A 15,412-nucleotide genomic window follows, 5' to 3' on the forward strand; every position below is an offset into this window, starting at 1 on the left:
CTCAGAAGCAGATAAAATCAGACAGAACAAGACTCTTGCAGTAAGCCAGTCATACGGAGCACAGAGGGGTGAGTGCACAGACACAGAGAATAAAATAAATAAATAAAAAAACAGAAAAAAAATATCCTGTTTTATTTACCTGTTATCCAGAGGCCACCTGGGAATACCACCTGTTTCTGTGTGAGTGTGAATGTGTGAGAGCCATTTATACCTCTAGCATATGCTTAAACTGTGATACAGATGTGCAGGTGCATATCCTTACATGTGTGCACGTAAGTGCAATGCCCTGTTAAAATTCACTCTAATGTGCATCTAATGTTTGGCTAATGGTGGCAGGGTGAGTTTGGCCTCTTAGGCAGCCACTTTAATTGGTAATAGAGGTAACAGAGAGGAAGGGCCGGGCCCGTGTGGGTCCCCAGGTAAGTGCATTTCAAACAGCCAGGCTCTTAACCTGGGGATCAGCTGCAGTCCGTTAATACTTTTCTTCTCCTTCCAGAGACCAAACTAGGGAGGAAAAGGAAAAAGGACAGACGCGGAGACGCATGTTTACTGCGTTTTCAGTTTCAGAGCAGCACAGTGAGGCTGCATTAGGGTTTGACTCTATTCAGACAGCCCATAATATCTTTTTGTGTTTGCTCTCTGTTCAGTGTCCCTCTGTGCTCTGTCCCCCTTAAAACAGTTTCTATGGTACCCTTCGCTCCACAGTGAACAATATCAGCACCCCAGAGCCAGCAGTGCGGCATTCTCTCTCTGGGCTCTGGCCCCTCACAAAGGCCCATTTCTATGGCAACTTGCAGTTGGCATGAGGAAAAGAGTTGGGGAGAACAGTGGGCATTGTTGTTCTCTATCGGGATCACAAAACAAAAAAAGGGGGAAAAAAACTAGGGAAGAAAAAGAGATTTTGCTTGAGAGGTTGGGAAAAATGGACTGAATCTCCACAGCAAAAGGACATACACACAAACAAAACCACAAGATGGACGTTACCTGCAGCTGAAGAGGGCCGAGGCCAGGCGTTGCCGCAGCAGCGGCTGCCATAGTTGTGGGGATCAGCTGTAGAGGGTAAGGGTCACCTGAGGAAAAGAGCATTATGGGTATGTCAGATGCTTTAGATTTTTTTTTTTCACACATCACCCTTTAGATATCCAACACTTCTGCACAGGGTCTGGGCCCCATCCCCCTCTCCTTCGATGGAGCGACAGATTCACTGCTTTCTCTTCTGTCGGTAAAGACCTCCATTGTGAAGTCCCCCCCTCCATTCTAATGAAAGGCTGATTGTGTGGCGCAGCTCTAATACCCCGAGCACAATAGCAGTTGAAGGCTAAGGCATGATAAGGAGAGGACGGTAATTAACGAGGTAACGTCAGCGCCCCGTCTCCTCGGGCCCCGCACAAGAGCCTCTGCGTTGGAGAGATGAATCAGAACACGAGGAGTGAATAGCGAGAGTTATTAGCGTCCACCTGCAGATATGGGCTTTATAATTACATGACCGGGAGGTAAAGGTCAGTCCAGTTCGGCTAGAGGAGGTAGGGGGGTTATTAGCGTTGCGCTGAAAAGGCCTGTGACATGAGAAACCACGAGTGTGCTCTCAAATCGGTTCTGCAGTTTTTTGAGTGCAAAGCGTGATGAACAATGGAATGATGTCGGCCAAAAAGGGAGGAGAAGTTGGATACAAGCGCTCTGAGGAAGAACAGAGGGGAGAAAATGTCTCAATGTCCAAATAGAAGGCCTTTGAAATATATCATATAAAAGTGACACCATCATTCTGTTATTTTAAAAGACTCAGCGATTTATGGAGTGCATGTCTGGTCGTGTTTTAAAGCCAGCATAAATGTGCCCTTCGCCCATGATATCCCACCATTCTGTGCACGCAGTAAGGCAGAATTGGAATGGCATCTGATGGAAGTACATTAATAAATGTTAATTTTTTATTAAAAAGACAAATTATTGCTTTAGTACAACCGAAATGAAATTTTTAATGTGCACGTAAATGCACTTGTTGATAAGGCAGCGGATACAGCCCGGGACTCTAGAGTATCTGTTAAAGGGGTTTGTAGAGGAAGTCGGACCTTGTCTCAGTAAGCAATAAACCAGACGCTCCTATCAGTCAGTCCAAAACATTTTTCCCATACACTGCTATTTAAGCCCCCCCCCCTCGCTTAAAAAAAAAATACTCATCCGCTTAGTTAAAGATTGCCCTGGACCCAATTCAAGGATGTATTCTGGGGAGATGTGTGTGTTTTGTCTTTTTTTCTTGTCTTTCTCTCAGTCCCTAAACAAATACAAATATTCCAGCTATTTTATGTCTCTCCTGGGTACAGCTGTAACAAAAGAGCAAAACTAAGAAAAGCAAACATGTTGCTGTTGGCGAGAAGGCAGTATCTTCAGACTGACTGGAAGAGCTCCGTGGCCTGGCTCCGGGGAGCAATGGGTGGGAACCAGCATCCCCTTAGTCCAGACCCTGCGACCAGAGGGATTTCATCCCCCTTTTTTTCCTCTCTGGTTTTGAGGGTTCAAACGACGGCTTCCTCCCCCGTGAGCAAGCACTGTAATGGTAACTAAATGACATGCGTAATTGAAATTTTGGGCAGGGTTTGATGGTGCTGCTGGCTGTAATTGAAATAGAGGGTTTATGGTTAGGAGGGAGGGAGGCCGTTGGGAGGAGGAAGAGGGTGGGGGGACTTGTTTGGGAAACTGTGAAGCGCAGTGGGCGGAGCTGGAGATGCGGACCGGTCCGTCTCACAAGGGAGATGTGCGTTTATGAGAGTGTGTGCGAGTGTGTGATCTATGCAATGTTTGTGTGCACGCGTACAGTTGGAGAGGAGTCGGAGGCGTGTGCGAGGCGTACTGGACGCGTGTTCTGGCGGCCGCCCGTGTTAATATGAAGAAACCTGGGGCAGGTCACTCTACCCCCCCGTGAGAGCGCGAGCGTTCTGCTGCTGCGCTGCTGGCACTTGCCGCCTCGTTTCTCGCGGTAAACAACACATTGCTTCACAGTTGGACTGCTACGGCCAAAAACACAAACCCCAGAGGAAGTTTTCTTTTTTTTCCTGTTCCTACTTTTGAACAAGAAATACAGAGACACAAAAGCAAGCGAGTTTGTCTAGTCTGAGAGTCTGTCATGTGCGGGAGATGATGGGCATCAGTGGTGTTGGCTGATCTTAATAACACACCAGACAGGATGGAGATGCTGCCCAACATTGGGTTGAAGACTCCGCTTTCAGCAATCTGGTTTGAAATCTCTAGTGTGAACAATAAACTAGACTGAAGTCTTTAATTTAACAACCCATCACTGAAATGCTGCTTTAATACTCACTGCAGCCCGGTTTGTAGTTGAACCCTGGAGGAAGTAGAAATCCTTGTTGTGCTGCAGCGGCTGCCAGAGTTCTCTGATCTGGAGGAAACACAGGTATCATCAGCGGAGGCAACTGACCCTGGACCTGCTGAAGAGATAGAGAGAGACAGCAATTATGATGTTAGTCATGAACAAAGAGTCTAGCCATAATACTGTAGGTCAACTATGAAGAAATCTTTTTAACCAAAGTCCTAGCCTCAGCTTCAGACCACCCACAGTTTGATCATTGACCATCTGAGGCCATTTTGGACATAAATTGGTCCAAATCTATTGGATATTTTCTTCACCTAAATGGATTATGAAGGCAGAACAACCGGTGGTTAATTGCTTTACATGTTGATTAGACTTCCTGTCTAAGTGGATAAGGAATAAGCTGCAAGATAGACCACACTTTGGCGACCTTCACACTGCAGCTAAATTCGGTTGACAATTCACCTTTTAGTGACAAACACATTCTACAACCGAATTAACTCCTGAAAGTTAAGTAGTAGTGACAACCGCATTAACAAAAATTCTGCACAGTATGAACGGAGTCAAACTGAACAACTAGTTGTTAATGACTTCAATGAGCGATATTAGAGATGACGGACGAGAGATACATCTCTGATGCACATTAAAACACTCCTTTAAGCATAAACAAAACACGACGCCTCCATCGAAAATTGCTGAACACAAGAAGTCTTTTGTCACTGTAATATTACTTTAGTCAGAATAGAGGACACCAAACACACGAGACGCCAGAACATTGATATGGTTTCCACGGTGTCAATAATTGCAGTTTCGGGAGAGATTTGTGTTCCGTACACAGAGTTATAATTTAGGGGACTCCTGAAACTTAACAGTGTGTACACTGTGTGTACCTTTATGTCTGGCTACACTATGCACCTCTCTAGCCAGTTTATTACTAGGGTGATTTCAAATACTGTGCTTGTCCAGCAACTGTCACCTGAGGACAAGTGAGATATGGACGGGTGACTTTTGGGATAGTTGGTCCCCTTGACTTATTGTCATATAAAGGAGATTCTTCACGATCTGGCAACAGCTGGCCTCCATTTCTGCAGAGCACCATGCTCGGCACCTCGCCACACCACTTCACAAGGTTTCCAGGATTAAAAAAGGGAGGAAAGAGGAAAAAAAAACAAGCCAGAGACTTTGGCAAAGGGAGAGTCTTGAGACACACAGGCCCAAAGAAGAAGAGGACAGATGGTTCTACTGTCGAGAAAAACACAAAGGCTCCAAAAGTGACAATCGTCTATATATGAAAGTGACATGCCCTAAGAGGAAAGGAGGCAGTTTATCTCAGTCGCACGTTAAGATGAATAGAGGTTAAACTTTGATTTTATCTCATTCTCTTAAGTCTCAGTAGCATGTCTGAGGGTTTTTGAATTCCAACCACAGAGCAATCATTCCTCCATTTTGGTTAACCACAAACGGCAGGCCTCCTGTTCCCAGATCAGGAGGCAGTGGCGTTTTATAGTTGCGTTACGACAGGACCCCCCACGGGCTGGTGCAGCTCTAACTTCCAGTCCTAATTGGACATATGCTCCTCTGGTTTTGCCTGCGTCTTCTCAGTGCGAGCTAAGGCTCTGTGGACACAATAGCATGTGCTAGCCAACGCGCATGCGTGTGTTTGTTCTCCAGTGGTTTTGAGCATGGAGTGTTTTTGTGGCAAATTACAATCACACGCTCTTCTCTTAAAAGCATAGACATGTAAGCAAGTGTGTGTGGGAGCATATGGAATTAAAGGCTCGTGGATCTCCTCAAAGCGTTCGAACACACCGTCATGCTGTTCTCTATTCAATCAACGTAGTAAATAGCATTACCCACGCAGAGTAGGTGAGACTGATATTGACATTTTCAGGCCCTGTTAATGCAGTTTGATGCATTCAGATGACATGTATCATGAACTAGAGAACAAAAGGACTGAACTTTACAGCTGCTTTCAAAAGAAGTTTAAATTTGAAGGTATTGAACAGTTAGCATTGATTGTAAAACATCTCTTGCATTGGTTGGGGACAGGAACACATGACGTTGAAACAAAGTGGACTCAAGATTAGGGAGAATATTCTTGAACTGGAACAACGTGCCTCAACTCTAGGGATTGGATTGGTCCCTGCTAAACAAGTAACACTGTTTGAGGGGCTGCAACACCCCATCACACCCAAACACAAATAGAGGACTTCCCTTATTGTCTTTGTCATAACTCACTATTAAAAGTGATTAAAAGTGTCAACTCCAGCTGCAAGCTCTATAAAGGTTTATTAATCAGACAACAGCTGGCTGTGGAATTCCATTCTGGCTCTTTGAACTCTCTGATCGGAAGAATGGCTCACTTGAAAAGCTTTTAAAAACTTTGAGAACGCAGAAGAGTCTGTCAGATAATTGGGTCGGAAATGGGTTTCAGAACTGACATCTAAAAACAATATGATGCTTCTGGTTTTCAAATGAAACAAAAATACTCTCTTGTGAATGGTCTTATTGACCAGCTCCACAATAAAGACAGTTAAGATAAATTATGTTTGTTTTATTTATTTATAAATAGTTAATATAAATATAAACCTACAGCAAATACAACTAGAATCTTAAAAATCCTCTAATTACCCGTAAGAAAAATAGATGGCGGACAAGGAAAAAAGTATAACACAAGAGCGTGGCTAACTTTGCAACTTTCTTAGTTTATAAGAAAAGAGCGAGATTTTGAGAGTGAAAGAGCAAGGAAAAAATTTTGAAAGAAACAAATGGAAAGGGAAAAAGTGGAAAGTTGGCACAAAACTGAGTCAGAGCCTCTCGCCAGGCGGCACAGCTTGAACCTAAAGCTTTTTGAACATAATGAAGATGTGCAGATAATTAACATATGCAGTGTGAACAGGTTTGCTGGCACGGAGGAGAGAAAAACTCTAAGGTAGAGCTATTATTAGGGAGTAATTTGCTCTAAGAAGTAAATGAGTGAAACAATAGCTGCCAGCATTGACAATATGGCACACATCTGAGAATGTGTGCAAGAACGGTGGTTAAGAACGAGTCCCACCGCTAAAATCTGTTTCCAGCCATATGCTCCGGCAATTAAAGGCAGGCCTCAGTGACCTCGCACTGAAGAGGGGACACATAGCCATATAACTAATAATTAATTTGCGCTTGGATAGCAGCGTTAGCACACACGCACTATACTTGCAGACTGGCGCTTAATATTAGCCCCGTGGACGTGGGCATAGGCCATTAACTTTTACAGAGTGCCTGCGACGACTGCCAGTCTGGTGCAGGCATCAGTGTGAAAGGACTGTCCCTGGTGAATAAGATTGAGATTGCGCACACGCTCAAACAAACACGTGCAGACAGCTTTTGCATTCATGGATGTACTTCCTGCTTCTTTTTATTAAGTGTGTCGGCTTATTATATACCTGGCTAAACATTGATGGCTAAAAAAGGAAGCTGCCAAAGTTATCTCACGTTCACGAGAGTGTTACTTCACAACAATTGTGAGGCGTCAACTTAGGGTGTGTTATCAGGGACCTAATAGAGCGCAACAGTTACTTTCTCTGCTGATTCAGCAGCTTTGGTGTTTTTTTTGTTCTAAATAATTTCCTCCATTGGGATTTCAGCCAAACCAACAAACTCTGAGATGACTGACAACATTATAATCATATGTTTTTAAATACCTTTTTTTACAAATTAGAGTAAACGACAAGTGTCTTTGAATTGCACTTAATTAAGCATGCATGCCATTAGCACTTCAAATGATGTAATCCAAAAACTTGGAAATATTGAATTATAATGATTGATTATATTTATAAAGTACAATATTTTGAAAGTTTATTTTTGCAAATAATTTTTGCAATAAAGTTACCTGAGGATGTAGGGAGTGTACTTCATAGGAGTTCACTGCCGAGTTCTTTTTCGCTGTTGTCTTTTCCATGGTAACAACAACTTATCTGATAGCTCTCTTTAGGATTATGGGCAGTGCAGTTATAGACCAGGGCCCGTATTCATAAAGATTCTAAGAATCCTCTCAGAAAACTCTTAATTTAGCTTAAAAACTTTTACGTAGGAGTCTTAGCTTAAGAGCAATTCGGGACTGATCTGAGAGCAACTCTGAGTAAGGAAAAGACAAAAACTTTTATCTTAGTAAGAAGGCGGGGTTGACCCCGTTGCTATGTATGACACAATCTTTTGAAGACTGTGATTGGTTGGTTGTCCAAGAAGGGGAAAAAAGTGATTTTAAGTATAGGGTCTATTCTAAGCCTTCACTTTGAAATTACATGCGTAATTTTTCCTATTTGACCGTTCTCACACACACACACATTATATATATAAATCCTTATTTTATTAACCATGCTGTTGATTTCCTATAAGGTATTTGCTTGGCTTAGAATGATAAAAATTGTTCCACTCTTTCTAATTACACTGATTGTTGGCATGTCTATTTAAATGGTGGTTTGAATGTTGGTTTTAATGTATCAAACATGGAATTTTCCGAGTTGCCAAATATCGTAATGTAGTGATTACTTTCATTTCGGGCGCTATGGCATTTCTGCGCTGTGTCGGAGATATTAGCGTGTCTAGATCTGTCACAAACATGATCCCTGCATGATCTAATCTAAAGCGTCTTATTAACTCACTGTCATCCATTGTCTGCAACACATTTCTTCTCCTTCTTCGTCTTTCTGCCATTTTCTCCTCTGCTAAAGAAACTCTTAAGCCTCTTAAAAGTCCTCGTCCGTGCTCCTAACAATTTTGACCTTAAGACCTCTTTTAAGGGTTAAGATGCTTTCTGAATTACTTTTTTCTTTACTAGGATTTTTTCTTTAAATTTAAGAGTAAACGCCCACATTTCTAAGAATTTTCTTAGAATTTTGTCACTAGGAGCTACTCTTTGCATTAAGATTCTTTATGAATACAGGCCCAGGAATTTTGGAATTAAACATGGTTTATTTTTTAATCAAGCTAAAAATCAAACTGACTTGTGGCCACACAATCATATATTATTAATCTCGCCTCTCACACTAGTTTTGTCGTTATGCAATACCATTAAAAATCAAATACTCAATGGAAAATAATTACAGTCGGAAACAAACTGTTGCGCTATATAAGGGGGAAACGGGTGGGGTTTGAAGTCTAGACCAATAAAGAGTTGCTTCAAGGTCACATGGCTTCACCCCTAATGCTTGATCTCTCTTCTCCATGCCTGATCGCGGTTTCCAGACAAACGTGGCATTTTCAAACCCCACCAAAACAACAACCCTGCTCTTTCCAATCACTAACGCATGTCCATTTTCTCACTTATGTTCTTCGTTCTTTTTTTTCAAGTATGCCTCTCATTTTTTTTCCAGCAAACGGTCTTTTTACGTGAGCCAAGGGCACCTTTGGCTGATTAGCGGCTAATGAAATTGAGTGGCGAGCCTGTGTCTGGACAGCCAGCCTTTTATTAGGCCCCCATTAGGTGTGAGTGCAGGAGGTGCGTCAGCCGCCCGCTGTAGGTGGGCATAACGCAGGGCCCATCTGCTCCTCTGCCTGTGTGTCCTTCCTCAAATAGCTCCCATTAGCTGCCAACCACCGGGCTGAGAGAAGCCTTCCCCACACACTCAAACACATGAAGACACGCATACACGGGCACACACCAGGCTGTTATATGTTTCTCAGGGCCAGTCGCTTAGGTAACACACAGTTGTTCTGTGGTTGGAGAGGAAGTAGAGGTGGAAATGGACACGTATAACACTTTGTATCTGTTAATTTCTCTCCTTTCGGCTTCCTTGTTGAGCACATAGCACTTTGGAGAATTTTCTCCGCATGCCTACTTTAAAGGTTGAACTTCCTTCATCCTTCTCTGTCTTGTTCAATGTCTTGTTGATCCTGTGGCAATCCTTTACTTACAAATAAGAGTTGAATGAGCATGTTAGACAAATCTGTCTGGCACATTGTTCTCCCCGTCTCTCCCTCGCTGTTTTCTTTCTAGGGAAACTGAACAGGTATACAATCCGAATATGCACACAGACACAAATATTCCTTATTTTCTGTCCACTGCTTCCTGGGGAGGTATACAGGGTTACCTTTTCTTCATATGTGTGTAATTAAGTCCAATCATCTGCTGTAAAACTTATACCGTGTCAAAATGTCATTATAAAGCCGGAGTCAAAGTCTACTCACAGATGGCACAAGAACTTCCGAACGTAACTTTTAGGATAAACAACTGACAGTGCTAATTGAGCAGAAATGACATACTTCACTTTAAGAACTCTGAAATGCCACCTGAAATATCCTTAATAATATAAAGCGAGTGCTCATATCAATCGGGAACATGTGTTGGGAGAATCCCCCCGATCCCCATTATCATCCGCAGTGCTGCGCAAAGCCCAGTTCACACAACCAGTGCGGCCACTTCATGCAGGAAAAACACCAATTACATTCATTTAGGTATAATGAGACAAATTAAACAATTACACAGCCAATTGGGTTAGCTGCTCCTGTGCACAGGACCTGGTCTAACTCTGATGAGCTAACGCTCAACCGTTTTCTTTTTAACTCTCATTCCGTGGGAAAATGAATTTACTATCTCAACAAGGTACTGACGCATGGCAAATGAGTCTGATTGAGTTATGAAGCAATCATGCTGTGTTTGACATGTGTAAGGTACTGCCGTGGAAGCTCTTTATTAGGTTAGATTTCCTGAAATGTAGGTTGACTCTAATATGTGTTTTATAAGCAGCATGTCGTATTTCTGTCGCCACCGTGTCTAAAGACTTAAACTAGTTAGTTAGCTAAAACATGCGACAGCAGTGCTCGTTTCGTTATCTGTGGCTAATGCCTTTGTGCTAAATGACTGTCGTTCTACGTCAAATTAGTCTGAAAAAAAAAAAAAAGCTCCTCATGGGAGGTCTGGCTACTTGCGTTAACTACCATTTTGACAGCGGAGGAGCCTCATCCCGGCCCCTGCGCTGGGTAGCGGAAATTTTCTAACACCAGCGCGATGCCCCGCAGAGCCGGAGTACGTTTGCTGAAAGGAGGCTGCTAATGAGAGAAAAGCGAACAGACAGCGGGAAAGTGTTAAGAGTACAGCGGAGCTCAGGAGGAGGTTGTACCAGTGGGCAGCTCCCAGTCACAGCGCCCACAGGCCTTTCTCAACATTACACCTCTCGTTAAGCATGGAAATGCATTATATGTATCCTGCATTTCATGCCTCATGCTTCTCGGCAGGAGGATTCTTTCATCCAAAAGAACCTGTCTTCCTAGTTTGATAACTGTCAGGGGTCCTGAGTTGAGACACAGCTTTAATAAGAATGAAAGAGTGTGTATGCATGTTACCCCCAAGAGCCTAAAGAAGTGGCCCCACACTGTGAGGTATATATGTGTTAACTGTGTGTGCATATTTCAGGAGAGAACTAACTCTTCAAGGAGTTTTAAATGTGCTACAGGAACAGACTTCGGTTGAAAAGTCCATGCAAGTTCTACAGGGATTTCGCTATAAAGTCAAAGTGAAACAGCATTAGCAATACATTTGACTTAAGTTTTACTTCAGTAAAACTGATTATTTGACGAGGATATGAATTGCATAAAAAAATAAAAAAATCTGATGTCAAAGAGAAGTCAAAGAGAAGATGTCAACCAAAAAGGAAAATTATAAAAAAAAAAACATTTTTGTTGTTTCTAATGACAAGTACTGAATAATTGTTCAAAATAAGACCAGGAAAGTTGTATTAAAAAGGTAAATAGGGTACATTTTTATTTCATGTTGACTTTAAAGCTTATTTTCCTTCTTTTGGACATGGAATCTCTCTCTTGACCTCAGTAACGTCATGTAATAAACTCTAAATGTACTCTAAAAGTTCAGGACTGCTATATTTGTCTCTGACGCATGCGTTTGCTCAGAGTATGTTAGCGGCCTGTGTGTTAGACACAAGTCAAATGTGTGTTTTTCAGGAGGTGATTTAGGGCTACTATATGATTGGCCCATAACAAGGGTCTCCTCCTCTCGCCCCCCTCCTCCGCCTCCGTGTTGACTGTGAGAAACTATTGTTCCACTAGGCTGAATGGAGAAGTGCTTGTTTGGGAAAAGGTTGCAAAGTCATGGGAAAAAGAAGCTTTGTTTCTGTGAGCGACGAGCGGGGCTAGAAAAACCCAAGCGGACGTGTTTTGGGGACTGACGCACACACAGCTGCTACTAACACACATAAGGACATGAGCTGATGCGGATTTTGAAATAGACACAGATAAGTCTCACATACACATGTTCAGGCTAAGCTGTGTAGTATGAACATACTACACACAAGCAAACACAGCTGCAACACACACACACACACACACACACACACACACACACACACACACACACACACACACACACACACAGGCACTAAAAGAGAATGGCAGGGGTCCAGCGGACGGCAGTGATCTCTCTCTCTCTCTCTCTCTCTCTCTCTCTCTCTCTCTGTGTGTGTGTGTGTGTGTGTGTGAATAGTCTCAGTGTGATGTGGCTTCCTGGCCAAAACTGCCGGAGTCCCTCTCAAGGCTAAGTCTCATTTTTTCAACCAAATTAGAATCATCTCATCTCCTCTTGCACACAAAGCCTTTATTCGCTTCACACCTGCACACACAAAGCAGGCCAGTGTCTCTCTGCCCCATGTATAAGTCAGCTGGGACAAACCCATCAAAAAGTGTCTGTTTAGTTTTCCACATGCTTCTTTACCAGCCATCAGGACATTACCTACACATTTATTTAAAAGATCATATGATCATACCAACAAGTTGATTTGCATGAGTTGATATGATTGAATACACAGACTTTTCCAAAACATATAGCGCTGCTTGTTTACTACCTATATAGGCAGCATATTTACCAAAATGGAGCCTGTTAAGTGATTTGAAAATGCTCTTCATCTAGGCAGCTACTTTGAGGACCACACAAATAGCTAGCAGCTGACATGCTATAACCTAAAAGCTTTGTTCAAAATCTTTGAAAAACATTCATTCACAGACTATGTTATTCGAAGTGCATGGGAGAATTACTTCCAAATGTTAACATTGCTAAGCTAACTGCATGATAATCTATAAAAATATGCAGCATGCATACATTTGGGGGAACAGTCTTTTCTTAATTAGTGTTTTATTTTTTTTAATATTAGACCTTTTTTGTGAAAGATTCAAATAAATATAATTATATTTATAATCAATGTTTCTTAAATCCGTCAGTAATCTTGGATGAATTTTTTCACTTGAGCTTATCATAATGCATTCTGGATTGAGCGGTGTTGCTTCCTACCCTTTGGACCAACCTTTGTCTTCGTTTGTGTAGCTACATTTTGATTGCTCTAGAAAAAGGACTACGAGAATGGACTCTGGATACCAGTACTGATGCTTGTCTGTGATTGGCTGATTGTGATTGGGGGTTGATTGCTGATTGGTGGACAAGAATGTTTGATTGTCATGAAACCCCACGGTCATGGTGACAAGTGACTCGCACTCGACATCTCACAAACATAACTGTTCAAAAGCATAAACGCAAAACATATATACAAGTCTACAAGTGGACATGCATATATATATATATAAAGACTCACCTGGATCTGTTGCTGCAGGAGGTTGATTTTGTGTTGTTGCTGCAGAAGTTGCTGCTGTTGTCGTGCAATCTGCGGATAGAACATGTCAAACTGTCACATACGTCAAACTCTTTTCCAACAAGAGAGGACATTATTTGTTCAGATGGGGGGGTCACATGCATGTATGGTGACTGTTAACTGAGTTTGAAGCTCTTGAGTATGCTTTTGTATTTCATACATATTTACCAAGGAGTGGCGCCCAGTCCTGGAGCGTTGTGTGTGTGTGTGTACAGGGGTGTGTTGGTGTATGTGTTAATACTGATCTGTTTTCTTTTGTAAAACTGAGCTCCCCAGAAGCAACTATACACACAACAAAGCTAAAGCACACACTTCTGTATGCAAACACCTTTAGTCTCCTGCCTGCGTGCTGGAGGGGACCTAAACGCTACACACATACTTATGGGGGGGGGGGGGGGGGGAGACACAGAAGGTTTCTTTGTCAATGTGGTTCAAAGTAAAGAACGTTAGAATGTTACACACCCATTCCTCTCCTCTCCACACACGCTCACTCACTGATAACACTGTTCTGTACTATTTAAATGTCCAGAACAGTGGCATAATCAGACATGATAGGAAGGAATGGGTCATTAATTTACTAGTTATCCAACAACATAATACATAATTACTGAGGCTGACTAGCTTATCTTTCTCTAATTTGTTTTTGTTTGAATAATTTTACAGTGGTGCTCTAATTAACATCCTGACAGAGTCGGAAAAAACCCGTCAAAAAATGTATCCCCTTTAAAGCAACATCAGCCATAATTTTTTTTACAACCTATAAAAATTTGTCTCAAGACTCCTGCATTCTGTTCCATTAAGTTGTGCTTCATCTAGCCGTTTATGAATACAAAAAAGCATCTTATGTTAATGCCCCCTAAGAAACAAATGATCAGGGTCAAGAGAACCTGGAACCAGCCTAATATACAGGGCTTCCTTAACCCATCAAGTATTCAATTTAGAAAATATATTATGACATAAATTTCAAGCATCAGGCGTTGTTTTCCTGTCTTTTCTAACAGCAGAATGCTTTGCAATGTGACAAAATTACAGCCTATCAGAACAATGTAATCGATTAATATACAGCTAAGTGGTTCAGGATTTTTGAACAATGAGATTTCATTGGGTACAACACCAAGCTTTATTGCATTATTTGCCTGGTTAGGACCTGCATTAGACGACCAGGCCAATTCAACCACACAAACATTTTTGAGGACATATTGTGTGAAATAAGTGTTTATTTGAACTTTTATATTTAATTTTCATGTTATCATTAAACATTTATATCAACAATATATTAGCCTATCCTGCTCTTGCATAACTGATGAAACACATGAAAGAAACATGGTGAAAAAGTGCTAACCTGGTCCTGTTGCTGTTTCGCCAACTCCATTTGCTGGCGCTGTTTTTCGATTTGCGAAGCGGCTAGTTTCTTCTGCTCCTCATGGGCGGCCAGTAGCTGCTCTCTGAGACTGCTGAGCTGCGTGATCATCCCCATCAGCTGGCGCTCTTTCTCCGCCAGGCTGTCCGGGGTGCCTGCAGGGGTTAAAGGGCACAGGCCACAGGTCAAAGAGCTAGGCGAGGAAGCCTTGCACCCAGATGTGCTCCTCCTGAGATGTGCTATCGCCCTGGTGTTTACCTAGCCGTCGCTACACATTTAGCATGAGCTGACCTTCGACCTCGACTAAAGATGAGAACGCTCTGACATACGATCAGCCCCAGAGCAGACGGCAAGAAGGGAAGACTAAATCACTCGACAGGATGTCGTTGCACTGCGGTATTACCCCAGACTACCACCAATCAAACAGAGTGTGTGTTTGTGTGTGTGCTAAACCCCTAAAGCGTTCAAATGTCCAAATGAGCACGTCTGTTAATGAGTTCATGTGTGTGCAATTGTGCGTCTGAGGTCATATATCTGCGTTAAAACACACACACACACAGACACACGTCTGCACAGCCCACAATCCCCCATTGTTCTCGGCCTCTACCTTCTGAGGGGCCACATTCCTCACCAGGGAAAAACAGATGATGAAGAAAGCTAGAGAAAGAAGGGAGTCATAGCAGCTGACCTGACCCTTTGCCCTGGCAGGAAGGTGAGAGTAGGCTCCATTTGTAACCCCTTCACAAACACACACACACACACAGACTCAACAATGCACAATAAAGGCAACTGTCACAGGCGGCCAGTTGGAAAAATAAACCTGCAGCTCCCCTTAACAGCTCCCAGACTGGGCTTTCACAAGAGGGTGTGCATCCGAGCCGGCATGGGACAAGGGAAGGCCTTGTGTGAAAACTGACGAGTCTTCCAGAGAAAAGAGGGATCAAAGTGATCTTTATTTCTCGCTTTCTTTCCGAGACCCTGTTGCTCATACCAGGGATGGGTCAGAATGGTTTATCTAGATTTTTTATTTTTTTAAATATTCAATTTAAATATTTACTTAAATATTTTTAAACTGTGGGGTTTTAAAAGAGATGA

At 42.4% G+C, this 15,412-nt stretch overlaps 1 protein-coding gene across 4 annotated transcripts in view; it reads right to left on the reverse strand.

The window, feature by feature from the left end:
* sox5 (SRY-box transcription factor 5) overlaps window positions 1-15,412 on the reverse strand; it is a 207,527-nt gene that overhangs the window by 21,762 nt on the left and 170,353 nt on the right. For all 4 annotated transcript variants that reach the window (XM_081363074.1, XM_081363072.1, XM_081363073.1 and 1 more), the window contains 4 exons: window positions 14,300-14,472; window positions 12,901-12,969; window positions 3,314-3,440; window positions 985-1,070 (listed from right to left, as the gene is read on the reverse strand). In XM_081363074.1, the coding sequence (XP_081219200.1) occupies window positions 985-1,070; window positions 3,314-3,440; window positions 12,901-12,969; window positions 14,300-14,472 (455 nt within the window). The remainder of the gene's footprint in view (window positions 1-984; window positions 1,071-3,313; window positions 3,441-12,900; window positions 12,970-14,299; window positions 14,473-15,412) is intronic.

Source organism: Scardinius erythrophthalmus, assembly GCF_964197995.2.
Source record: "Scardinius erythrophthalmus genome assembly, chromosome: 4".
Classification (NCBI taxonomy): domain Eukaryota; kingdom Metazoa; phylum Chordata; class Actinopteri; order Cypriniformes; family Leuciscidae; genus Scardinius; species Scardinius erythrophthalmus.